General features: G+C 44.3%; 1 protein-coding gene across 2 annotated transcripts; it reads right to left on the bottom strand.

The window, feature by feature from the left end:
- LOC127570037 (E3 ubiquitin/ISG15 ligase TRIM25-like) lies at positions 1-27,772 on the bottom strand. Of its 2 annotated transcripts, XM_052015255.1 has the most exons (8): positions 27,125-27,772; positions 22,820-22,915; positions 19,122-19,352; positions 18,977-18,999; positions 14,441-14,599; positions 12,474-12,611; positions 6,865-6,974; positions 1-1,400 (listed from the first exon to the last, which is right to left on the bottom strand). In XM_052015255.1, exons 1-8 carry the CDS (start codon positions 27,707-27,709, stop codon positions 1,396-1,398), a joined length of 1,347 nt encoding a protein of 448 aa, XP_051871215.1. In that variant the 5' UTR covers positions 27,710-27,772; the 3' UTR covers positions 1-1,395. The 2 variants fall into 2 exon arrangements, with proteins under 2 accessions (XP_051871215.1, XP_051871217.1); XM_052015257.1 differs by lacking the exon at positions 6,865-6,974.

Here is a 27,772-nt window from a genome sequence, read left to right as displayed (position 1 = left end):
TTATTTACTCTTTATTTTTGAAAGATTTAAAAGCTTAAGTATAATGTATGTGAATTAATATTTCTATTTCTCTCAGCTTCTGTTGCTTCTTAGAGTCACAGAGTCATACAGCACGGAAACAGGCCCTTCAGCCCAACTGGTCCACACCGACTGTGTTGCCTAGCAAGCTAGTCCCATCTGTCCATGTTTGGCCCATAGCCCTCTAAACCTCTTCTAGCCATGTACTTATCCAGATGGCTTTTAAATGTGCCCACCTCAACCACTATTTCTGGCAGCTCATTCCAAATATGCACCACCCTTTGCGTGAAGAAGCTGCCCCTGATGTCCCTTTTTAAATCTCTCGCCTCTGATCTTAAACCTATGCCATCTTGTTTTAAGGAAGAGACATTCCCAGCAAAAATGACAGACTCAAGAGACCGCAGATACTGAAATCTAGAGCAAAAAGGAACTGCAGGAGGAACTCAGGGGAGATACAGGGTTTCAACCCCAAACTTCGACAATTCCTTTCCCTCCACAGACGCTGCTCGACCCACTGAGTTCCTCCTGTAGATTTGGAATAGTTGCATTTCGATGACACCTTTCACTCTCACAGCAGTTTACCAGCAATTATGTAATTTCCAAGATTGGTCAACCTTCTTATGTGAGGAATGCCACATCCAAATTGTGCACAGAAAGCTCCCGCAAACAATGACAGAACGACAAGACAACCTGTTTCAATGAAGGGATAAATCTTGGCCAGAACCCCAAGGAAGAATCAGAAACACAAGATACTGCAGATGCTGGAATCTGGAGCAACAAACAATCTGCTTGACCCTTTGAGTTCCTCCAGCAAATTGTTTGTTCTCCAAGAAAGAACCCTTGTGTTCTTCTTTGAAGCATTCTGTTGTCTCTTATACTCATCTGGGAAAAGATTTGAGCTTTAACGTCTGATTTGAACGACATCTCTGGTGTTGCATTCTATCAGTACTGTACAGAAACATCAGCCTAGATATTTTGCTCAGCTGTCGGGAGTGGGAATTGAATCTACATCCTACTGATCTGCAGACCAATGCAGAAGCTCCCTTACTAATGAATCCCCCCCCCCCCCCACTTCATCAAACCCCATGTCAAAAACCTTCTCTATCCACGATAAGCCTACATTATGATTGAGCAAGTGGATTGTGATGTGCTTCCCCTCACTTTAAGTGGACATATCAGAAAACTGAGAAAAACTATGTTCAGTAACATCAGGATAAGTAAACCAGCTAAAGAAAAGTAACGGATACAAAAAAGGGGCTTTCTGTTCAGCATATTGAATCCAAAGAGTAGAAATTGAGTTGCAATCCTGATGCAGTTTCTTTACAGCCATTTTCTGGGGGAATCCCATTTAGTCTGTGGTCAATTTATTCAGTGAGATCATTCTGAAAAGAAGAACAAAAAATAAATATATCTCCTCACTGTCATATCCTAGAATTAGGAAAAACATGCAGCAAAATAACATACGGGTATCAAGGGAGTTAATACTAGGGAGGGGTGAGTTGTCTGTGAACTGGGTGCTGTGGTAAATAAATACAGATTGAGAATTGGTTAACAGACAAAACACAAAGAAATAGGAATAAATGGGTCTTTTTCCAGGGGCAGGCAGTATCTAGTGGGATACCTCAGGGTATCTTTGAGGATGTGACAAAGCACATTGATGAAGGTAGAGCAGTGGATGTGGTGAACATGGATTTTAGTAAGGCATTTGATAAGGTTTCTCGTGGAAGGCTCATTCAGAAAGTCAGGAGGCACGGGATCCAGGGAAACTTGGCTGTGTGGATTCAGAATTGGCTCGTTCATAGATAGGAGGGTGGTGGTAGATGGAGCGTATTCTGCCTGGAGGTCGGTGACCAGTGGTGTTCTGTAGGGATCTGTTCTGGGACCCCTGCTCTTTGTGATTTTAATAAATGACTTGGATGAGGATGTGGAAGGGTGGGTTAGTAAGTTTGCTGATGATACAAAGGTTGGTGGTGTTGTGGATAGTGTAGAAGGTTGCTGTAGATTACAACAGGATATTGATAGAATGCAGACCTGGTCTGAGAAGTGGCAGATGGAGTTCAACCTGGAAAAGTGTGAAGTAATACACTTCAGGAGATCAAATTCGAAGGCAGAATACAAGGTTAATGGCAGGACTCTTAGCAATGAGGAGGAACAGAGGGATTTTGGGATCCATGTCCCTAGATCCCTCAAGGTTGCCGTGCAGGTCGATAGGGTTGTTAAGAAGGCGTATGGTGTGTTGGTCTTCAGTAGTCAGGGTATTGAGTTCAAGAGCCACGAGGTAATGTTACAGCTCTATAGAACTCTGGTTAGACCACACTTGGGGTATTGTGTTCACTTCTGGTCGCCTCATCATAGGAAGGATGTGGAAGCTTTAGAGAGGGTGAAGAGGAGATTTACCAGGATGTTGCCTGGATTGGAGAGCATGTCTTATGAGGATTGGTTGAACGAGTAAGGGATTTTCTTTTTGGAGTGAAGGAAGATGAGAGGTGGCTTGATAGAGGTGTACAAGATGATAAGAGGCATAGATCGAGTGGACAGTCAGAGACTTTTTCCCAGGGCAACAATGGCTAACACGAGGGGACATAATTTTAAGGTGATTGGAGGAAGATATAAGAGGGATGTCAGAGGTAAGTTTTTTACACAGAGAGTGGTGGGTGCGTGGAACGCACTGCTGGCAGAGGTTGTGGGGGTAGATACATTAGGGACATTTAAGAGACTCTTAGATAGACACATGAATGATAGAGAAATGGAGGGCTATGTGGGAGGAAGGGTTAGATAGATCTTAGAGAAGGATAAAATGTCGGCACAACATTGTGGGCCGAAGGGCCTGTACTGTGCTGTAATTTTCTATGTTCTATGAATCATGATTGGGCCCCAGCTATTCAGAATATATATCATTGACTGGATGAGGGAACTAAGTGAAGCATTTCCAAGTTTGCAGATGATACAAAGTTCAGGGGATTCTGAGCTGTGAGGAGGCGGCAAAAAGACTCCAATGGGATTTAGACAAGTTGGGTGAGTTGGCAAATACATAACAGATGCAGTTTATCATGAATAGATGTGAGGCATCCACTTTGGTTCTAAAAAGAGAAGGACATTATGATCTGAATGGTGATAGTGGGAAAAAGGAAGGTGCAATGAGACCTTATAGCATTGTGCGAAGCTCTGGTCAGCACACTATAGGAAGGATGTGATTAAGCTCGAGAGGATGCAGGGAAGATTCACAAAGATGTTGCCTGGATTGGAGGGCTTGAATTATCAGGAGATAGAACATAGAACAGTACAGGATAGACCAGGCCCTTCAGCCCACGATGTTGTGCCGTCATAGCTAATCCCTCCTAGCTACAGAATGCCCATATCCCTCTATTTTCCTCTCATTCATGTGCCCATTCATGAAATGTTGGATAAGCAGGATCTGTTTTCCCTTGAGTGAGGGAGGCTGAGGGGTGACCTGATAGTGGTATGAGAGGCAGAGATAGGGTAGGTAAGCCAGTGTCTGTTTCCCACGGTAGGGTTATCTAAAATGAGAGGGCATATGTTTAAGGTGAGGGAGGAGGTTTAAAGGGGATCTGAGGGGTAAATTTTCCACACAAAGAGTAGTTGGTACCTGGAATGAGCTGCCAGAGGAGGTGGTGGGGGCAGGAACAGTAACAACAGTTAAGAGTCATAGAGTCATACAGCACAGAAACAGGCTCTTCAGCCCAACGGTCTATGCCGACTGTGTTGCCCAGTGAGCTAGTCCCATCTGCCCGCGTTTGACCCATAGCCCTCGAAACGTCTCCTATCCATGGACTTATCTAGATGGCTTTTAGATGTTGCTCATGTGCCCACCTCAACCACTATTTCTGGCAGCTCGTTCCAAATATGCACCGCCCTTTGTGTGAAGAAGCTGCCCCTGATGTCCCTTCTAAATCTCTTGCCTCTGATCTTAAACCTATGGCCTCTTGTTTTCAGCACCCCCTCCCTGGGAAAAAGACTATGTGCTTTCACCCTGTCTATGCTCCTCATGACCTTATATTGTTTGCAGTTCTGGTCACCTAACTATAGGAAGGATATCAGTAAGATTGAAAGAGTGCAGAAGAGATTTACTAGAATGTTGCCGGGTCTTCAGGAGTTGAGTTACAGGGAAAGATTGAACAGGTTAGGACTTTATTCCTTGGAGCGTAGAAGAATGAGGGGAGATTTGACAGAGGTTTGCAAAATTATGAGGGGTATAGACAGAGTAAATGTGAGTAGGCTCTTTCCACCTAGATTGGGAGAGATAAGTACGAGAGGACATGGCTTTAGGGTGAAAGGGGGAACATTAGGGGGAACTTCTTCACTCAGAGAGTGATGGGAGTGTGGAACGAGCTGCCATCTGACGTGGTAAATGCGGACTCACTCTTAAGATTTAAGAATAAATTGGATAGACACATGGATGGGAGAGGTCTGGAGGGTTATGGACTGGGTGCAGGTCAATGGGACTAGCGGAATAAAGTTTTGGAACAGACTAGAAGGGCTGAATGGCCTGTTTTCTGTGCTGTAGTGTTCTATGATTCTATGGTTCTATATACCTACATACCTTATATCTTGACAAGTACTTGAATAAGCATGTCAGAGAGGTATAAGGAATTAATGCACCAAGTGGGATTCATATAGGAAGGCATGGTGGTCAGCATAGACATGGTGGGACAAAGCAGCTGCTTCTGTGCTGTACAACTCTGTGATCTGGGTGTGCTTGTACACCAGTCGCTGACAGCAGCTGTTCAGGTGTAGTGAGCAATTAAGAAGGTAAATGGTATGTTAAACTTCATTGCAAGAGGATTAGGGTCCAGAGCAAGGATATCATACTGCAGCTGCACACAGCCTTGTGAGGGTTGTATGCAGTTCTGGTCTCAATATCCTGATAGGTATATAAAATTATGAGAGGTATAGATAGGGTAGACAGTCAGAACCTTTCGCCTAGCCCATCTCTCCTCTTTTGTCGGAGAAACAAAGGACCGCAGATGCTGGAATCCAGATGAAAAACACGATGATGCTGGAGGAACTCAGCAGGCCAGGCAGCATCCGTGGAGAAAAGCAGGCGGTCAATGTTTCGGGTCAGGACCCTTCTTCAGGACTGAAGATAGGGAAAGGGGGAAGCCCGATATATAAGAGGGAAAAGAAGAGCAGTGATAGGTGAACAAAAGAGGGGAGGCGGGGTGGGCACAGGGTGGTGATACGTTGATGCAGGTAAGAGCTAGTAATAGGCAGGTGTGGGGGAGGAGGGGAGAGCAGATCCACCGGGGGATGGGTCAAGGGTAAGGCAATAAAAGGGAGGCTAGGAAAGGGAAGAAGAGAAGAAGCATGGTGGTGGGGGGGGGGTGTTGTGGGGAAGGAGGGTGGGGATTACCTAAAGTGGGAGAATTCAATATGCATGCTCTCTTGTCCACCTATCACTGCTCTGCTTTTCCCTCCTATATAATGGGCTTCCTCTTTTCCTATCTTCAGTCCTGAAGAAGGGTCCTGACCCGAAACGTTGACCGCCTGCTTTTCTCCACAGATGCTGCCTGGCCTGCTGAGTTCCTCCAGAATCTTGTTGTTTCTTCATCTAGAAGTGTCAAATACTAGAGGATATAGTTTTAAGGTGAGAGGGACAATGTTTAAAGGAGATGTGCGGGGCAGGCTTTTTACACAGAGAGTGGTGGGTGCCTGCAATGTGCTGCCAGGAGTGGTGGTGGAGGCAGGTACGATAGTGGTGTTTAAGAGGCTCTTAGATAGACGCATGAATGTGCAGGGAATGGAGGCATGTAGATTATGTGCAGGCAGAAGAGATTTAGTTTAATTCAACATAGTGGTCAGTGCAGACATTATGGGCCGAAGGGCCTGTTCCTGTGCTGTGCTGTTCTATGCTCTATGTTCTGTCTGAGGAAGGATGTTCTTGCCATGGAGGGAGTGAAACAAGGGTTTAGTAGATTAATTCATGGGATGTCAGGGCTAATGTATGAGGAGAGATTGGTTTAGTCAGGCTGCATTAGGGTCAGTGAAGTGCAGATGAATGATGGGGGAATCTCAAAGAAACCCATAAAATGGCACACACAGATAGGTCGGAGATTGAACCATGGAAATATTTGCTCGAAGAGTGGCTGACAGTACCTTCATTAACTGAGGCAGCACGATGGAGTTTGTGACATATTCCAGGAACTGGCTGAAAAATTAGTTTCCCTTCTGGTCATACTTGAGAGAACCAGGCTTCAGGAGGGTATGAATGCAGTGGTCGTATACAACAGAGCAGCTATGTGACAGTGTGGAACTGGGAAGTGTGGCCACCTAAAGTGTATGTGTTCACAGAGCCAGCTTTCACAGTCCTGTCCTAAAACAGAGGCTCTGAATTTTATCGGGAGAAGCTTTTAGGAATATACATGCACGCGTTGTTTGCCTACACAAGGCATGGAGTTGGCTTGGTTGAAGAGCAGAAAGCAGGTGTTAGGAAGTTTAAAAGCATCTATTTTCTCACTTAACATGTGCCCCATTTGTAATGATTAAAATTATATCAACTGGCTGACCCAAGTGTCTGACAGGAAAGGGTACGAGAGTCGGTGATGTTTGTGTCTGCAGTTTCACCTTCAAAGTGGAACGACTCAGCTGGAGGAAGTCAATGGCTGGAAGTGGGTCTGGAGTCAGAGGAGAAAACGTATCACTTTCCAAAATAAGTCAGCAAAGTGACTGAGACGGGGGCTGCACTGAGACAGAGGGTTTATGGTTACTTCTTCATTTTAAAGCCTTGTTAAATAACTGTAGCTCATTTGCAAGCATCACGCACGACAGTCATGTACATCAGGGCTGGAGCGAGTGAGTGTTTAAGGCTAACATGCTGAATTTCATTACTTAGTGCTTCCAATATGGTTGTCTGGTGCTTTTGGTATTCCCGGAATATCTCCTGGATAACAGAGGTGACACTGGACAGGTTCAGGGTAATACGCTGTGACTTTGTACCTCTGTAATGAAGGAGTGAACAGCAGTTTTATTAATGTTTTATTGCCATTCAGAAACACAAAATGCCGCAAATGATTACCGCCACAACTGATGTCTGTGCTGCCTCACAAATCCCTTTGCAGATGTGAAAGCTCCCAGGGAGTTTCAGTTCATTTATTCCTTCGAGGGGTGTGGATGCCACTATCAATGCCAGTACTCATTCCCACCACTAACTGACCCGGATATGAGAAGGCACTTCTTGCTGCCTCAGTAAAGCAGCCAACATAATCAAAGGCCTCACCCACCCCGGACATTCTCTCTTCTCCCCCCTCCTATTGGGCAGAAGAAACAAAAGCCTGAAAGCACATACCACCAGACTCAAGGACAGTTTCTATCCTGCTGTTATAAGACTACTGAACGATCCCCTAGTACGATAAGATGGACTCTTGACCTCACAATCTACCTGGTTATGACTTTGCACCTTTTTGTCTGCCTGCACTGCACTTTCTCTGTAACTGTAACACTTTATGCTGCACATTTTCCCTTGTAATATCAAAATGTGATGAAATGATCTGCATGGACGGCATGTAAAACAAAAGTTTTTCCACTGTATCTCGGTACGTGTGACAATAATAAACCAATTTACCAGTTCAGTGCCCACTGGGATGATAAGTCCAGAACCAGACCATGCCGTGATGGCAGATCTCCTTCCTAGGTGGGTCTTTATAACAATCCAGAAGTTTCATGGTCACCGTTACTGACACTTTTTATTTATTATATCATTTTTCGTTAAAGTCTAGTTGGTGGGATTTGAACTCATGTCTAGAACAACTCTGCAGAAATCTGACTGCTCACCTGGTAATAAAGGCTTCTGAAATTAAGGCACAACATCAGCCATCCTTCAATACCTCGACCGTGGCTAAAGATGATGCAACTATCTCTGCCAGCACCCCTGCAATTTCTTCCCTCGCTTCCCACAGTGTCCTAGGATACACTTGATTAGACCCTGGTGTTTTATTCACCTTAGTATGCCTTAAGAGCGCTAGCACCTCCTCTGCTGTGGATAGCTTCCATTCACTTCCCTTAATTTCCCAGCTTCTACGACCTTCTCCATGGTAAATGCAGATGAGAACTATTCATTTAACACCTCTCCCATCTCCTGTGGCTCCACCCATAGATGACCACTCTGATCCTTAAGGGGACCTCTTCTTTCCCTGGTTACCCATTTGCTCTTAACGTACTTGCAGAATATCTTATAATTCTCCTCTACCTTATCTGCCAAAGCTATCTCTGTCCTCTTTTTGCCCTCCAGATTTCTGCTTTAAGTGTTCTATGTTCTATATAGCCGAGAGCAGTGCCCTCTAGTTCTGGGCACTTTTGTGATTGGGAGGAGTTTGCAAAATCGTACCCTGTTTATTCCCTGCATGATCTTGTGTACCTCAATCCCTCAGATTCCTCTGCTCCAAGATAAACAAACCAAGACTATCCAGTCTCTCTTTATAACAGAAATGTTTACCCCCAGCTAACATCCTGCTGAATCTTCACTGTACCCTCTTCAATGTGGTCTTGTCCTTCCTATAGTGTGGTGACCAGAACTGTATAGAAAACTGTTTGCAGTTCTCAGATGGCAGGAAGATTTGTGGTGTTATAAACATAAGAAATAGGAGCAGGAGTCAGCCATCTTGCCCTTCGAGCCTGCTCCGCCATTCAATAAGATCATGGCTGATCTGACTGTGGACTCAGCTCCACCTACCTGCCTTTTCCCCATAACCTTTAATTCCCCGACTACGCAAAAATCTATCTAACTGTGTCTTAAATATATTTAATGAGGTAGCCTCTACTGCTTCCCTGGGCAGAGAATTCTAAAGATCCACCACTCTCTGGGAAAAGCAGTTTCTCCTCATCTCTGTCCTAAATCTATTCCCCCGAATCTTGAGGCTATGTCCCCTAGTTATAAATAGTGAGGAAAGTTGTCTAAAGCTACAGCATGATAATAGATCAGCTGGAAAATTGGGCAGAGCGTTGGCAAATGGAATTTAATCCCGACAAGTGCAATATGAAACATTTTCAAAGGTCAAAAGAACATAGAATAGTACAGCACAATACAGGCCCTTTGGCCCACGATGTTGTGCTGACCTATATAAACCCCTACTCCATGATCAATCTAACTATTGAATCTAACTATCCAACTAAAGACCATTGAACGGTTCCCTTATACAATGAGATGGACTCTTGACCTCACAATCTACCTTGTTATGACCTTGCACTTTATCGTCTGCCTGCAATGCACTTCCTCTGTATTCTATTATTGTTTTTACCTGTACTACCTCAATGCACTGTGTAATGAATTGATCTGTACGATCGGTATGCAAGACAAGTTTTTCACTGTACCTTGGTACAAGTGATAATAATAAACCAATACCAATACCAAGTCGTGTGTTGGCCTTCATTATATGATCCAAGCATAAAACTGAAGGCTTTTAATGCAAGGCCCTGGAGAGACGACAACTGGAATTTTGCACGTGGTTCTGGTCTCCTAACGAAGGAAAAATGTATTTAAAATAGAGGGAGTACAACAAAGATTGAGTAGAGATTAAGCAAACTGGGCCTATACCATTAAGAGTTTAGAAAAATGGGAGGTGATCTCATCAAAAAATACACAATTCTTTTTGGGCTTGACAGAGTAGGTACAGAGAAAATGTCTCCCCGGATTGGGGTGCCTGGAACCAGATTAAAGGCTCAGCCATTCAGAAATTTGATAAATCTTTGTAGTTCTCCTCCCAAGCAGGCCGCATCAAAAGCCCTGGTTTGCACAACAGCATATAAGAACTGTGGCTGCTGCTGAACATGTTTATACACTTAGTGCAACACACTGAGTTCTGGATTTTCTTCGTCCAACTCGATTTTGCACTGACCCTGCACTAATTTTGTATCCTGTATATACCATTTTTTGCACTATTTGTATTTGCACATTTTTTTTGTCTGCGTTCATTGTATGTTCTCTGTTCTACGTATGTCCTCTGTTGTGTGAGTCTGGGGAAAACGACATTTCGTTCCTCTATGTGTTTTTATAGCATATGGGTGAACGACAATAAAGTAACTTGAACTTGAGGCTCACACACATCAAATATCGATCTTTTTCTGAATATTAAGGGAACTTGGGATGTTGGGTTTGTACAGAAAATGGTGCTGAGGGAAAAGATAAGCCATGAGCCAAAGGTTCACAGGCACCTCCTCTAACATCTTCTCCTGCATTCACTGGCCTCCTCTACATCGGCGAGAACAAGCGTAGACTGGGTGACCGATTCGCAGAGCACCAGCTTCTGCCCACAGTGGCCATCCCGAGCTCCCGGTTGCATCCCGCTTCAACTCCCCTTCCCATTCCCACACCGACCTGTCTGCCCTCGGCCTCCTCCACTGCCAGCGTGAGGCCCAACGCAAAATATCTCCTACTTGGTAACCCTCACCTCTGATTTGTCCTCCGACCACTCCCCGCTCCCAATTCTCCGGTCGCCCTATTTTTGTCCTCTTTTCCACAAGCCCCTCCAGCACCCCCATCACCCATTTTGTTCCCTTCCCCCTCCAGGTTCCATTCACCTTCTAAGCCCACATTTCACCCACTGGCTCCTCCTCCCTCCCCTATCTGGTTCGGATTCCACCTGCCTTACACCTCTCCCCTAATGCTTCCCATCATCACCTTCCTTACTTGTCAGATTTCAGCTCCGGTAGCTTTTAAGTTCCTGCTTCTCTCTCTCCTGGCTGTCTCCACCTTCACCTGCCCCTCCCTTCTCCTGGCTCCATCCTCCTTTTGTTAAGGTCTGCCTCCTTCTATCATGTCTACCAACTCCACCCCTTACCCTCCCCCATTGGCTTGACCCGCTCATCATCCTTCACCCCTCCCCAGTCTACCCGTCACCTCTGGCCCCTGTCTCCCCCCCTCCCCCCTCCTCTTTATACTGGCCATCTCCCCTCTCTCAGTCCTGATGCAGGGTTTTGACCCAAAACTTTGACAATTCCCTTCCTCCCACAGGTTCTGCTCAACCTGCTGAGTTCCTGCAGCAGATTATGTGCTGCTCCAGATACCATCATCTGCAGTCTCTTGTGTCTCCTCCATGAGCCATGATCTTATTGACTGGTGAAATAGGCACAAAGGGCTGAATAGCCTACTACTGCTTCCCTTATGTTTTTATACTCTTATCCGTACAAAGTCAATGTAAATCATTTGGACAAAGGTTCCTTGCTGTAAGCTTCTATAGATCCAGTAACATCAATAGCAGTGCAATTGAGAAAAGGTGGATGATGCTTATGAAGAGTGGCAGCACTAACTTGAACCTGTGACACTTGAAGGAATGGTATTGGAATTGGTTTATTATTATCGCTTGTACCGAGGTACAGTGAAAAACTTGTCTTGCATACCGATCGTACAGATCAGTTCAATATACAGTGCATTGAGGTAGTACAGGGTAAAAACAATAACAGAATGCAGAGTAAAGTGTCACAGCTACAGAGGAAGTGCAGTGCAGGTAGACAATAAAATGCAAGGTCATAACAAGGTAGATTGTGAGGTCATGAGTCCACCTCATCGTAGAAAGGAACTGTTCAATACTCTTACAACAGCGGGTTAGAAGCTGTCCTTGAGCCTGGTGGTACGTGCCCTCAGGCTCCTGTAACTTCTGCCTGATGGGAGAGGGGAGAAGAGGGAATGACCCAGATGGGTGGGGTCTTTGATTATGCTGGCTGCTTCACCAAGGCAGCGAGAGGTATAGACAGAGTCCATGGAGAGGAGGCTGGTTTCTGTGATGTGCTGGGCTGTGCTCACACCTCTCTGCAGTTTCTTGCGGTCCTGGGCAGAGCAGTTGCCGTACCAAACCGTGATGCATCCAGATAGGATGCTTTCTATGGGATTCCAGTGGTAAAGTTATAGAAATCGTAATCCAGTGGTCTGGACTACGGATCGGAAGATCTAAGCTCAAATTCCCACACACAAAATTTATTTATTTGAAAAATCTGGAATAATAATTTGAGATTGACAAAAACCCATCTAGTTCCCACACTATGGATTACCTTCACCACATAAACTGCAGTACATCAAGAAGTTGACTCACTCTGCAACTCACCAAACCTCCCCCAAACCACCCCTCCGGCTATTTAAAAGTCTTGCCGGCAAGATCCAGATTCTGTAATTAAAATTTAACCCTGACTTGTTGAGCCTATCCTGCAGTGAGCCATACTCACAGGACTTTTCAAACCCATGTGCAATTAATTAACTCTTTTTAACTTTGAATTTTCCCAATTGAAAAGTGCTGCCTTTATATTTCATTATTTTCTATCTGTTGGAAAGGAATTAAATCTTCATTCCACCTTTAGTGTTGGTTAAGATTTGTTTGGTACATCATCGATCAGCTGAATGATTACTTTAACATTGACCTTCTGGATTGGAGATTTTAAAACTCTGCCCTGTCTCAAAATTTTTGAAATGCTTTTCATTTAATGAGAGAGATGTAAGTAGTCGGTTAAAGTACCTGTTGGGCTGCATGTGCTGTCCTGGAGCATTTTGTCCCAAATTTCCACCAAAAAATGAAACAGGATTCGAAACCACTTCAAAAGGATTTCCACTCTGTTTTTCAGTGATAGCTTGGGAAGATTGAAATAGTGAACCTCTAAAATGATAAAAGTAATACAAACTGTTATCCAACAGGATGAATGAAAAATAGAAGCAATACATTCACAAATAAAAATCAGTGAAATATAATACTTAGATTTTTAAATGAAAATGGAGTGGCAGTTAGGAATGAAAAATCTAAAAAGAGTTAAACATGTCAGTGAGTAATTCATAAAACTATTAAGGAAATATAAATCTGGACAAAGGAAATAATCCATAGAAGACTGTCCATCCCTGGTGCGAACTTCAGACGTTTATTCCCAAGAATGATACTGATCGGTCGGTCCCGGTTTGTGCCTTTCTCCCTTTTGAACCACTGTCCACCACTGGTCACAATAACTACATTTGTATAGCACCTTTTAAAGTGGATTACGCAGATTGGGACTATACCCTTAACAGTTTCGAGAAGTGAGGGGTAATCTCTTTGAAACGTATTTGGTTTTTACTGGCTTGACAGGGTAGATGCAGGTATAGCGTCTCCATTAACTGAGCTGTATAGAATCAGGGCAACCAGTCTCAAGTTTAAGGGGTCAGCATTAAGGACGGAGAAGAAATGTCTTTGGAAGCATGATGAAACTTTGGAGTGCCCTCCCCAACTGAGGTTGACTCATGACAGCAATCAATATATTTTTGGATATCAGTGAAAGTTAGGAGCAAGAGGTTGGTATAAGTGAGTGGTGCTGAGGAAAAGACGAGACATGATAGATTAAATGCTGGAACAGATACAAGTGGCTGAAACCATACACAGTTAATATAAATAATCTGGATTTAAAGATTCCATGTTCTAAATTTCTAGATCAAGTAACATCAATAGCAATGCAATTGATAAAAGATGGAAGATGCTTATAAAGAGTGGCAGCACTAATTTGTACCTGTGACACTTGAAGGAATGGGATTACAGTGGTAAAATTATACAAGTAGTAATCCAGTGGTCTGGACTATCAATCAGAAGATCTGAGTTCAAATTCCCACACACAAAACAGGGAGTTTAAATTTACATTTGAATTATCTGGAACTATAATTTGAGATTGACAAAACCCATCTAGTTCCCACACTATGGATTACCTTCACCGCATACACTGCAGTAGATCAAGAAGTTGACTCACTCTGCAACTCACCAAACCTCCCCCAAACCACCCCTCCGACTATTTAAAAGTAACAAATGTTGGTCTTGTTAGTCAGATCCAGATTCTGTAATTAAAATTTAATCCTGATTTAACATAGAACACTGCAGCACAGTACAGTCCCTTCAGCCCACAATGTTGTGCCGACATTTTATCCTGCTCTAAGATCTATCTAACCCTTCCCTCCCACATAGCCCCCTATTTTTCTATCAATCGTGTGTCTATCTAAGAGTCTTTTAAATATCCCTAATGTATCTGCCCCCACAACCTCTGACAGCTGTGCGTTCCACACACCTACCACTCTCTGTGTAAAAAACTTACCCCTGACATCCCCCTTATACCTTCCTCCAATCACCTTAAAGTTATGTCCCCTCATGTTAGCCTGTTGAGCCTATCCTGCAGTGAGCCATACTCACTGGACTTTTCAAACTCATGTGAAATTAATTGACTCTTTTTAACTTTGAATTTTCCTAATTGAAGAGTGCTGTCTTTATATTTCATTATTTTCTATCTGTTGGAAAGGAATCAAATCTTCATTCCATCTTTAGTGTTGGTTAAGATTTGTTTGGTACATCATCGATCAGCTGAATGATTACTTGAACATTCACCATCTAGATTAGAGACTATAAAACTATGCCTTGCCTCAAAGTTTATGAAATGCTTTTCATTTAATGAGAGAGGTGTAAGTAGCCGGTTAAAGTACCTGTTGGACTGCATTAACATACTACTTAACGTCTTTCTGTGAGTGTTTTGTTCCAAGTTTCCAGCAAAATTGAATAATAAGCCAGAGGAGTTAACTGCAGGGACAGTATTTATCTCCTGTTTTTTAATGGTAGCTTGGGATAGTTGAAGTTGAGAATATCTGCAATGATAAAAATAATACAAACTGTTATCTAGAATAAACAGGATAAATGAAAAATAGAAGCAATAATTTCACAAATAAGGATCAGTAGAATGTAAGAATTAAATATATAAGTAAAAATGCAGTGGCATTTAGGAATTGAAAATAAAAATAGTTAAACATGTCAATCAATAATTCATAAAGTAATGAAACAAATAGATATTTCTGGTTGAAGGAAATAATTGATAGAAGCCCGTCCATTCTTGGTGTGAACTTTAGTAGTTTATTCACATGAATTATTCACGCTGATTGGTCCTTCATATCCTGGAGTGTCTTCTTGAACCATGTCCCACCACTGGCCACCTTCCAGTGTTTAGGTCAAATTATGTCACTGAATAAGAAGAACTGCACCTTTAAAATTACCAAATATCCTATGACACTTTGCAAGAATTTTAATAAATAAACTTTGATGCCAAGCTACTTCAGGACATATTCGGGTGGATTACCTTAAACTTAGTTGAAGATATCAGTGTTAAAGGTTATCTTAAAAGGGGACAGAGAATGATAAGAGACGTGGAGAGTCATTACGAATGGAATTTCAGAAGATAGGTACAAGGAGTGTGAGGGTAATGGTGCTGAGTGCAAGAAGGGTTGAGAACATGCAGGATTTTGAAAAGAAGAGGTGAGAACTTTAAAAAAGACCCCATGGCACTGTTTTGAGGAGTAGGGAAGATATCACTGGTGTACAGGGGATAAGACACATTAAGCAGCAGACAACTCAGGGCTGTGATCAGTTGGGACCAAAGACACAACTTTCTATCTCCCGCTCACTGTCTCACAGTCACTGTCAGAGACAAGCTGGAAAGGAACTTTAGAGAGACTGAAAACATGAGATATCGGGTTACAGTTGTGTGCGGTCTTGTACAGGAAGTCCCCGGGTTACGAACGCTCGACTTACGAACGCCCATACTTACAAACCGACCTCCGTAAAGCCTATTACTTTAAAAAAAATCGAGTTACACACAATGGTTTGTACTAATGAACGGGCGGTTCGTTAGTACGGGACGAATGGGACGAACTGTAAATATTTACATGTATGGTTTAATGCAATGGTTGTCCATATTTGCATCTGATTGTGAAGAATTTTAATGTTCATTCGTAAAACATTGTAGAAGAATCTATTCGCTTGCACAATGATTTGAGTTAGATGCTTTCTGAATATCCGACTGTGTCTTAGAACAGAGGCGGTGAACACTGGATCCAGACATTATGTAATCATTTTATTTTTGAGGAATGTTGTCAAACCACCGGCGTACTGTTTGGTACTTTGTCAGCATAGGACTCACGGAACAAAAGATTTCTGCCCGAGTACAGAAGCAAGCACCGGGCCGGGCGGTGAGGAGAGGGGGCGTGGGCTTCAGTCCGCTCTTTCCACTGTGCGCTCTACTTAGATATCATGGAAGTTGCTGCTCAGCTTTCCCCAGCCCAGAGATTTCTTTATGGTGCAAGCTCACAGGGCAGCAATCAATGTTGTGTTGTTACCATAAAGATATCTCCCAGCACATTAACATGTGAAGCAGATGCTCCCAGTCCCCAGCAATGGCCCACATTCAATGCTGAATGATCACACTGCTTGATGCGGCCTGTCCGGCACCAGCCCTCACAAGTAGCCTCCCTATACTGAGCTATAAAGCAATTCATCCTGGGGAGAACACCCACGGAGGACCAAGGATTCATGCCAGGTACTTCCAAGTAAAGGAATGCTAATAACTGCTCCGCATTCGGTTAACATCACCTGCGACCCACTGAACCTTAACTCGCTGCATCCCGCACGGAATAAAAAAAGAAACGTAATGAAAACTGTCGAATTGGGTCCATTTAACGAATAAATAACAATTATAAATACTGTACTGGCTTACATACTGTTCCGACTTACATACAAATTCAACTTACAAACAGACTCAAAAACGGAACTCGTTCATAATCTGGGGACTTCCTGTATTCAGTTTTGGTTACTCTGTTATAGGAAAGATATCATGAAGCTGGGAAGAGTGCGAGGAAGATTTACGAGGATGTTGCGGGCTTGAGGGACCAAGTTATAGGGAGAGGTTGGGGAGGCTAGGATTTTTTGGGACAGGTACATGGATAGGAAAGGTTTAGAGGGTTATGGGTCAAATGTGGGCAAATGGGACTAGCTTAGATGGGCATCTTGGTCGACATGAACGAGTTGGGCCAAAGGGCCTATTTTCATGCTCTATGAGAGGCGTAGATCGAGTGGACAGTCGGAGATTTTTTCCCAGGGCGACAATGGCTAACACGAGGGGACATAATTTTAAGGTGATTGGAGGAAGATATAAGGGGGATGTTAGAGGTAAGTTTTTTTTTACACAGAGAGTGGTGGGTGTGTGGAACGCACTGCCGGCAGAGGTTGTGGGGGCAGATACATTAGGGACATTTAAGAGACTCTTAGATAGCCACATGAATGATAGAGAAATGGGGGGCTATGTGGGAGGGAAGGGTTAGATAGATCTTAGAGCAGGATAAAATGTCAGCACAACATTGTGGGCTGAAGGGCCTGTACTATGCTGTAGTGTTCTATGTTCTAACTCTATGACTCTTTGACTCTACGAATAGACAGAAAATATTTTTCAGCAATTTGGACCAGGCCACCAGTATCTCATGATTTAAATTGGTAAATTAGTTTATTATTGTCACATGTACCGAGGTACAGTGAAAAACTTTGCTTTGTATGAAACTGCAGATGCTGGAATCTGGAGCAAAAAACAACTTGCTGGGGGAGCTCAGCGGGTCGAGCAGCATCTGTGGAGGTCAACATTTCAGGTCAAGACCCTGCATCGAGATGTGTTTTTGTACCACCTCTGCTAGTTTTGCTGCAGGAGGTACATTCTTCACTTCACCATCACCAGCACCGTCTGGGTATTTGGAGCGCTGCTCCCATTATTTTATCTTACAACAGAGAAGGAGGCCATTCAGCCCATCGAGTTATGTTAGCTTTAAACACCCAGCAGTTCAGGCAGTATTGGGGGATAGGGAAGCAATAACCCAGAATTTCTCTGCACATGTGCCAATCATGCTGACTGTTTTCACTGCAGTGCAAGAGGCTGAGGGAGGACCTTATAGAGGTGTATAAAGGGGTGTAGATGAGGTGGATGGTCACAGTCCTTTTCTCAGGTTGGAGGAGTCTAAAACTTAGAGGGCATAGGTTTAAGGTGAGAGGGGAAAGATTTAAAAGGGACCCGAGTGGCAAGTTTTTCACACAGAGGGCGGTGGGTTTATGGAATGAGCTGTCAGAGGAAGTGGTAGAGGTGGGTACAATTAAAAAACAGCTACCTGGATAGGTAAGGTTTAGAGGGCTATGGGCCAAAAGCAGGAAAATGGGTTAAGCGTCAATAGGCATTTCAGTCGGCATGGACGAGTTGAGCTGAAGGGCCTGTTTCTGTCCTGTATGACTCTATGACACTTTAAGAGATGAGGGGTAGGAAAGTCGTAGACCTGTTCTTGTCACTTACCTCTCGTAGATGAATGCAGAGCCAAACATGAAAAAGGGTCCATTCACAGTGGTTTACGTGACTTAACTGCTGAATCACGAGTGATGTTTTATCAATGTTTGAGTAAATTGAATGGTGCTTTTACGTTAAGTGGAGAAATAAATAGAGATAGAGTCATAGAGCATGGAAACAGGCCCCTCGGCCCAACTGGTCCATGCCGACCAAGATGCCCATCCAAGCCAGTCCCATTTGCCAGCATTTGGTCCATATTCTTCTGAACCTTTCCAATCCATGTACCTGTCCAACTGTCTTTTAAATGTTGTTATTGTACCTGCCTCAACCACTTCCTCTGGCAGCTCGTTGGATATATTCACCACCCTCTGCCTGAAGAAGTTACCCCACAACTCCCTTTTAAATCTTTCCCCTCTCACCTTAAACCTATGCCCTCTAGTTTTTGATTCCCATTCCCTGGGAAAAAGACTGTGCGCATTCACCCTATCTATGCCCCTCATGATTTCATACACCTCTGAAGGGTCACCCCTCAGTCTCCGACATTCCAAGGAATAAAGTCCTCGCCTGCCCAACCCCTCCCTATAACTCAGGCCATTGAGTCCTGGCACCTTTCTCACAAATCTTCTTTGCACTCTTTCAGGAACTTTTCTTTAGGCTTCCATTTTCCAGAATAGATTTACATACAGATATCACTGAACAACAACACCATAAGTGATATCCAATGTTCCAATCACAGGTCTTGCCACCAAACTTCCTCCCAGATCCTGAGGCTGTACTCATGACTCTTTACGACATACCCAACAGCTTGCAGTTCTTTATCGCCCCCGCCTGCCCTCCCCCCACCCACCAGCAGCACCTTACACACACTGAGACTCACCTCGAGAGAAGCTGCTTCACGTCCTGTCAATAAAAGAGAGGAAGTCAAATTAAAATCAAAGAAAACAAGACGAACTATGATTCAGAGCAAGGAGCGTTTGAAGTGAGTCTTTGCAACAAAATAATAGATGGATCACAATGAGTACCTGAAGAAAGGAGAGAGGGTCCTTCTGCTCTTGATCCTGGGCTTCCTTGTCTATTAGTTCAATTTCTTCCATCTTTTTTATCAGTGAATCAGAGCAGCTCTTGATTTCGGAGACCGCTCGATGCTCCTCCTCATCGATCAGCTTCAGTGCCGACTTCTCATCTTCTTCCAACTGCTTCCTCCATTTGGAGAAAACCGTCGACAGTTTCTCCTTCAGTTCCTTACTGCGTCTCTGAAAATCCAACCATGGCAACAACTTATACAGTGTTTAAAATGTACCAGAATATCCTAAAGGTCTTCAGATCCTTCACAGTGGCCACACAAGTTGATAGGGTGGTAAAGAAGGCGTACGGCATGCTTGCCTTTTTTAGTCAGGGCATTATTCAAGAGTCAGGAAGTTATGTTGCAGCTTTATAAAACCCTAGTTAGGCTGCATCTAGAGTATTGCATTCAACTGTGGTCACGACATTATAGGAAAGATGTGGAGGCTATAGAGAGGGTTCAGAAGAAGTTTACCAGGATGCTGCCTGGATTAAAGGGCATGTGCTATAAGGAGAGGTTGGATAAACTAGAAATGTTTTCTCTGGAGTGACGGAAGCTGAGGGGAGACCTGATAGAAGTTTATAAAATTATGAGAGGCAGAGATAGAGGAGACAGCCGGTATCTTTGTCTAATACATGAGGGCATGCATTTAAGATGAGAGGGGGTAAGTTCAGGCACGGTAGTGTAGCAGTTAGCGTAATGCTATTACAGTGCCAGTGACCCAGGTTCAATTCCGGCCACTGTCTGTAAGGAGTTTGTACGTTCTCCCCGTGTCTGCGTGGGTTTCCTCCGGGTGCTCCAGTTTCCTCCCACATTCCAAAGACGTACAGGTTAGGAAGTTGTAGGCATGCTATGTTGTCACCGGAAGCGTGGCGACACTTGTGGGCTGCCCCCAGAACACTCTACGCAAAAGGTGCATTTCACTGTGCGTTTCGATGTACATGTGACTAACAAAGATATCTTAATCTTCATCTCAAAGAGTGGTGGGTGCCTAGAATGTGCTGCCAGGGGTGGTGGTGGAGGCAGATACTATAGAGGCATCTAAGCGTCTCTTGGATAGGCACATGAATATACAGAGAATAGAGGGATATGGACCATGTGCAGGCAGAAGAGATTGGGAGTCATTAGCTTAATCAGTTCAGCACAACATCATGTGCCAAAGGGCCTGTTCCTGCACTGTACTGTTCTATATTCCATCTGTTTATCTGAAAATATTTGGTGCTGAGTTACATTTGAAAATATTTAAACATGGGGTGGAACAGAAGTTGGGTAATTTTGCTTTAACTATATAACACTTTGGTTACCATGTGTAGAGTTCTGTGTACAATTTGATCCACTTATTTAAGGAGGGATTTTTTTTCAGGGTTTGGGCATTGCTGGTAAGGCCAACATTACCCGACTGTTTGCACCACGGTCTGGGACGGCAATTCAAATGCACAGGGACATAAGAAACTGCAGAGAGTAGTGAACTCAGCCCAATACATCATGGGCACATTACTCCCCACCATCAGTAGTATCTACAGGAGGTGCTGCCTCAAGAAGGCAACATCCATCATCAAAGATCCCCACCACCTGGGCCATGCCATCTTCTCGCAGCTCCCATCGGGCAGGAGGTACAGAAGCCTGAAGTCCCACACCACCAGGTTCAAGAACAGCTACTTCCCTTCAACCATTCGGTTCTTGAACCAACCGGCACAACCATAATTGCTACAGTTTAGCAACACTATGACCACTTTGAACACTTTGCACTAAAATGGACTTTCTCTTTGTTTTTAATTGTGTTCTTTCTTGTAAAATTCTGTATAATTTATGTTTAATTTAGCTTTTCTTGTGAATGCTGCTTATCTGATGCTCTGTGCCTGTGATGCTGCTGCAAGTAAGTTTTTCATTGCACCTGTGCACACATGGACTTGTGCAGATGACAATAAACTCGACTTTGACTCTGACTTTGATCAAATGCACTCAATCTTTACAACTTGTTGACCAGGCTTTGGATGGATGAATACCATGCGCTTGGTGTGTCGGAGCCCGGAATTGGAAGGATTGTCTTGAAGAAGGTATGAAGGAGATTAAATGGATTGGTCTTGGGGATGTGACAGTAGAGTGGAGTGCCTGGGACTTGTGCATATGACAAAAAAAACTCAACTTTAACTTGGATTTATTGCCTGTCCCTGCCATTAAAAAGATGAGGGAAAGCCACCTTTTGAACTGCTGTAGTCATTCTGCTGAATGAACCCACAGGGAAGAAGCTCCAGGATTTAGACCCAGCTACAAAGAGGGAATGTCAATAAACTTCAAGCACCTCATTTTCCGTCTTGGAACCTTGCAGCCTAACGGCATGAACATTGAATTCTCCCACTTTAAGTAATCCCCACCTCCCCTTCCACACAACCCCCCCCCCCCCCACCCACCATGTCTCTCTTTTCCCCTCTCCCAGCCTATCTCTCTTTTCTCCACCTTTTTTCCCCTCTCTCTCCCTACCTTTGACCCCTCCCCTGGTGGATCTGCTCTCCCCTCCCCCCCCGCACCTGCCCATCACTATCTCTTACCTGCATCTACCTATCACCACCCTGTGCCCACCCCGCCTCCCCTCTTCTGTCCACCTATCACTGCTCTGCTTTTCCCTCCCATATATCGGGCTTCCCCCTTTTCCTATCTTCAGTCCTGAAGAAGGGTCCTGACCCGAAACGTTGACCGCCTGCTTTTCTCCACGGGTGCTGCCTGGCCTGCTGAGTTCCTCCAGCATCATCGTGTTTTTCAAACTTCAAGTCAGGATGGTGTGCAATTTGCAGATGGTGATGTTGTGTCACAGAAAGGAGTTGAGTCCTGCAGCACATCAGTTATGATCATATCGAATGACAGGGTAGACTTGAGGGGCCAAGTGGCCTATTCCTGCTACTATCTTATGTTCTTATGACATTTGTTATCTTATGACATCTGTGAGCTCTGTCTCGGAGGCCAACGTCAGAACATCCTTCAAGCGGGTGAACTCTCGCAAGGCGTCAGGCCCCGATGGTGTACCTGACAGGGTACTGAAAATCTGTTCCGACCAACTGGCTGGTGTGTTCAAGGACATATTCAACCTCTCACTGCTGCAGTCACTAAAGACTCTTACAACTTTCTACAGATGTACGGTGGAGGGCATTTTGACTGGTTGCATCACTGCCTGGTACGGATCCTCCAATGCGTAGGATCACAAGAGGCTGCAGAGAGTTGTAGACTCAGCCAGCTCCATCACGGGCACAACCCTCCCCGCCATCAAGGACATCTTCAAGAGGCGGTGCCTCAAGAAGGCAGCATCCATCACTAAAGACCCTCACCATCCGGGACATGCCCTCTTCTCGTTACTACCATCACAATAAGACAATATAGGAGGTACAGGAGCCTGAAGACCCACACTCAACGATTCAGAAACAGCTTCTTCCCCTCCGCCATCAGATTTCTGAACGGTCCATGAACTCAAAAACACTACCTTGTTATTCCCTTTTTCTGCCCTATTTATTTATTTTTGTAATTTATGGTAACTTTATTTCCTTGCACTGTACTGTTGCCACAAAACAACAAATTTCACATCATCTAAGTCAGTGATAATGAATCTGATTCTGATATCCATCGCTCTAATCCTCTTTAAATCCAGTTGCACACAATTTTCCCTACCTTAACTTCAATTTCTGCTTGCTCCAGATCTTGATGTTCACTAGACCAATCCTTCTGAATCATATGGATATTCTCAACCTTGTTCTTCAATTTCTCCTGCAAAAAAAAGAACAGAAATACTTCAGAAGGTGAATCCCCCAAAGGACCTCAGAAAGAAAGTTGGCACATGATCAGGAGATGCCATGGGCAGGAAGTAGTTGAGACATTTACTGGACTGGGTGAATCACATCTTGTCGACTTTAATGAGTAAAGCCTCATCAATTGATACATTGAAAAATGTTGCAAGGGAATTATCAAAATAAAAAGACCTACAGGTTAGGAAGTTGTGGGCATGCTATGTTGGTACCAGAAGCGTGGCGACACTTGTGGGCTGCCCCCAGAACACTCTAGACAAAAGGTGCATTTCAGTGTGTGTTTCGATGTACATGTGACTAATAAAGATATCTTATCATGCCATAGCAATCTTATCCCAGATATTCCCTTTATTCCATGCTGGATGCATGGAGGACATTTCCCTGGTTGAGGAGTCTAAGACTAGGGGCAGGGCCTCAGATTCAGGAGAAATATCTACATATGGAGGTCAAGTCAAGTCGAGTTTATTGTCAAGTGCATGAGTACGGTGAGGTACAGGTACAATGAAAAACTTACTTGCAACAGCATCACTGGCAGGTACCTAACAGACAACAACACACAGAATAAAAATTACACAAGACAATGAAAAGAGAAAAAAAAGTATGCAAAAGCAAGACCCTAGTGCAAAAATGAGACTCAGTCAGACACATGCCCATGGTGGTAAATTTAGTAGAGGGTGGCCAATTTTGGAATTCTCTCCTGTGGAGGGAGTGTGCAGCGTCTGTCACTGAATTTATTCAAAACAAATAGAACATTACAGCACAGTACAGGCCCTTTGGCCCACAATGTTGTGCTGGCATTTTATCCTGCTCTAAGATCTATCTAACCCTTCCCTCCCACATAGCCCTCCATTTCTCTATCATTCATGTGTCTATCTAAGAGTCACTTAAATGTCCCTAATGTATCTCCCTCCACCACTTCTGCAGGCAGTGCGTTCCATGCACCCACCACTCTCTGTGTAAAAAACTTACCTCTGACATCCCCCTTATACCTTCCTCCAATCACCTTAAAATTATGCCCCCTCGTGTTAGCCATTGTCGCACTGGGAAAAAGTCTCTGACTGTCCACTCCATCTATGCCTCTTATCATCTTGTACACCTCTATCAAGTCACCCCTCATCCTCCGTCTCTCCAAAGAGAAAAGCCCTTACTTGTTCAACCAATCCTCATAAGACATGCTCTCCAATCCAGGCAGCATTCTGGTAAATCTCCTCTGCACCCTCTCTAAAGCTTCCACATCCTTCCAACAATGAGGCGACCAGAACGGAACACAATACTCTCAAGTGTGGTCTAACCAGAGTTTTATAGAGCTGCAACATTACCTGGCACCTCTTGAACTCAATACCTCAATTAATGAAGGCCAACACACCACACACCTTCTTAACAACCCCATCAACCTGTGTGGCAACCTTGAGGGATCTCTGAACGTGGACCCCAAGATCCCTCTGTTCCTCCACACTGCTAAGGGTCCTGCCATTAACCTTGTATTCTGCCCTTAAATTCGATCTTCCAAAGTGTATCACTTCACACTTTTCCAAGTTGATCCATATCTGCCACTTCTCAGTCTGCATTCTGTCAATATCCTGTTGTAACCTAAAGCAACCTTCCACACTATCCACCACCCTTTGTAACATCAGCAAACTTACTAACCCACCCTTCCACACCCTCATCCAAGACATTAATAAAAATCACAAAGAGCAGGGGTCCCAGAACAGATTCCTGCAGAACACCACAGGTCACCGACCTCCAAGCAGAATACGCTCCATCTACCACCACCCTCTGTCTTCTATAGGCAAGCCAATTCTGAATCCACACAGCCAAGTTTCCCTGGATCCCATGCCTCCTGACTTTCTGAATGAGCCTTCCATAAGGAACTTTATCAAAAGCTTTACTAAAATTTACGTACATCACATCCACTGCTCTACCTTCATCAACGTGCTTTGTCACATCCTCAAAGAATTCAATCAGGCTCAATAAGCACAACCTGCCCTGCACAAAGCCATGCTGACTGTCCCTGATCAGCCTGCGCTTCTCCAAATGCTCATAAATCCTGTCTCTAACAACCTTCTCCAGTAATTTGCCACCCTCCAATCATCTGGCATGACTGATGATCACCGCCAAAGGTGCAGCGATCACTTCCCGTAATACCCTTGGATATATCTGTCTGGCTCCAGTGATTTACCTCTGGATATATCTGTCTGGCTCCAGTGATTTACCTCTGGATATATCTGTCTGGCTCCAGTGATTTACCTCTCCTAATGTTTTTCAAAAGTTCCAGCACATCCTCTTTCTTCACGTTGACATGCTCTAGTGCATCAGCCTGTTGTACACCATCCTCACAAACATCAGGATCTCCCTTACTGGTGAATACTGAAGCACAGTATTCATTAAGGACCTCCCCTACCTCTTCTGACTCCAGGCACATGTTTCCTCTTTTATTCCCTCATCGGTCTTATGCTCACTCTAGTCATCCTCCTACTCTTCACATACGTGTAGAACACCTTGGGGTTTTCCTTAATCCTACTTGCCTAGGCCTTCTCATGCCCCTTCTAGCTCTCCTAAATCCATTCTTAAGCTCCCTCCTGGCTACCTTGTAACTCTCCAGACCCCTGTCTGATCCTTGCTTTCTAAGCCTTAGGTAAGCTTCTTTCTTCCTCAACAAAATACTCTACGTCTCTTGTCAACCACTTGTCTGTTCCTACACTTTACCATCCTTAACCTGCCTCAATGGGACAAACCTATCCAGAACCCCACGCAAGTACTCCCTAAACAACCTCCACATTTCTGTTGTGCACTTCCCCAAGAAGATCTTTTCCCAATTTACGCTCCCAAGTTCCTGCCTAGTAGCATCGTAATTCCCCCTCCCCCAATTAAATACTTTCCCATATCATCTGCTCCTATCCCTCTCCAAGGCTATGGTAAAGGTCAAGGAGTTATGGTCACTGTCTCCAAAATGCTCTCCCACCGAGAGATCTGAAACCTGATCAGGCTCATTGCCTAGTACCAGATCCAGAATGGCCTCTCCTCTAGTTCGCCTGTCAACGTACTGTGTCAGGAATCCTTCCTGGAAACTCACAACAAACTCTGCCCTATCTATTCTCTTTACACTGAGGAGGTGCCAATCAATCAATATTAGGGAATATGAGGAAATATTAAGGAAAATTAGGAAATATTGATAGATTGCTGTATAATTAGGGTATGAAGGGATATAGGGATAATGCTGAAAAATGGAGATTAGGTAGATCAGCCACAAAACAACAAATTTAATGACATACAGTATGTCAGTGATAATAAACCTGATTCTGATTCTGACCTTGAGCTCAAGAGGGTTGAGAGTTTCGAGTTCCTAGGAGGGAACATCACCAAAAGCCTGTCCTGGTCCAAACACGTAGACACCATGGAGAAGAAAGCTCACCAGCGCCTCTACTTCCTCAGGAGGCTAAAGAAATTTGGCATGTCTCCCTTGATAATTGATAAAAACCAACTTTTATCAATTTTTATCCAGATGCATCACAGCTTGGAACGGCAACTGTTCTGCCCGTGACTGCAAGAAACTGCAGAGAGTTGTCGACACAGCTCAGTACATCACTGAAACCAGCCTCCCCTCCAGGGACTCTGTCTATACTTCTCGCTGCCTCAGTAAAACAGGCAGCATAATCAAAGACCCCACCCACCCCGGACATTCTCTCTTCTCCCCCCTCCCATCAGGCAGAAGATACAAAACCCTGAAAGCGCGTACCACCGGGTTCAAGGTCAGCTTCTATCCCGTTGTCATAAGACCATTGAACAGTGCCCTAGTATGATGATGGACTCTTGACCTCACAGTCGACATCATTATGGCCTGCACTGCACTTTCTCTGTAACTGTAACACTTTATTCTGCATTCTGTTATTGTTTTATCTTGTACTACCTCAATGCACTCTGTACTAACCCAATGTAACTGCGCTGTGTAATGAATTGATCTGTATGAACGGTATGCAAGACAGGTTGTTCACTCTACCTCTGTATATGTGTAGATAATAAACTAATTTACCAATTTACCTTGCTTCTACTTTTTATATTTTTTTTTAAATTCACATTGCTCTCAATCCTAATGCTATCCCTTCACGTCTGGGATCCAAGGATTAGGAAGGTAAACTATTGGAGTTTCCAGCTCTTCAGAAACGTCGCTCACCTTTAATTTGTCTTGCGCCTCCTCCAGACTGAGCAGATTGTGGGACTTGTGACTCCCTATGACGGTACAGGATATACACACACATTCCTCGTCCTGCTCACAGTAGAACTCAAGGACCTTCTTATGACTTGGGCACTGCCTTCTTGTGAGGTCAGCAATGGGCTCGATCAGACTGTGCTCTTTGTAAATCTGCTTGGTCAAGTGCGGTTGCAGGTGGAGGGAACAGAAGGAGGTTTCACATTTGAGGCAGGTCTTCACAGCTGGGGTTGGGGTGTCGATGCAGTACTCACACATCACGGTGGCCGACTGGGCATCTGTGGCAGTAACAGCAGCCGTGGCAGCCTGGCTCTGGATGTATTTCTCCACGATGTTCTGCAGCGTGTGGCTTTTCACCAGGCTGGGTCTGGGGTTGAAGGTTTTCCGACATTGAGGACAGTTGACTTCATGCAGAGTCCCTGAATGGTCCCAGGCATCGCTGATGCATTTGGTACAGAAACTGTGCTGGCAGGGCAATACCACAGGGTCCTGGAACAACCCCAGACACACACTGCAAGTCAACTCTTCAGCCAACACCCCAGTCTCCATTCCGTCTGCATGGAGAGAGAAGAAATCCTGTCCAGGAGTGCAGAAGCACAGGAGTTGCAGGAA

The sequence above is a fragment of the Pristis pectinata genome, chromosome 4 (genome assembly GCF_009764475.1).
Source record: "Pristis pectinata isolate sPriPec2 chromosome 4, sPriPec2.1.pri, whole genome shotgun sequence".
Taxonomy (NCBI): domain Eukaryota; kingdom Metazoa; phylum Chordata; class Chondrichthyes; order Rhinopristiformes; family Pristidae; genus Pristis; species Pristis pectinata.
This window is presented reverse-complemented; position numbering and strand designations above follow the sequence as displayed.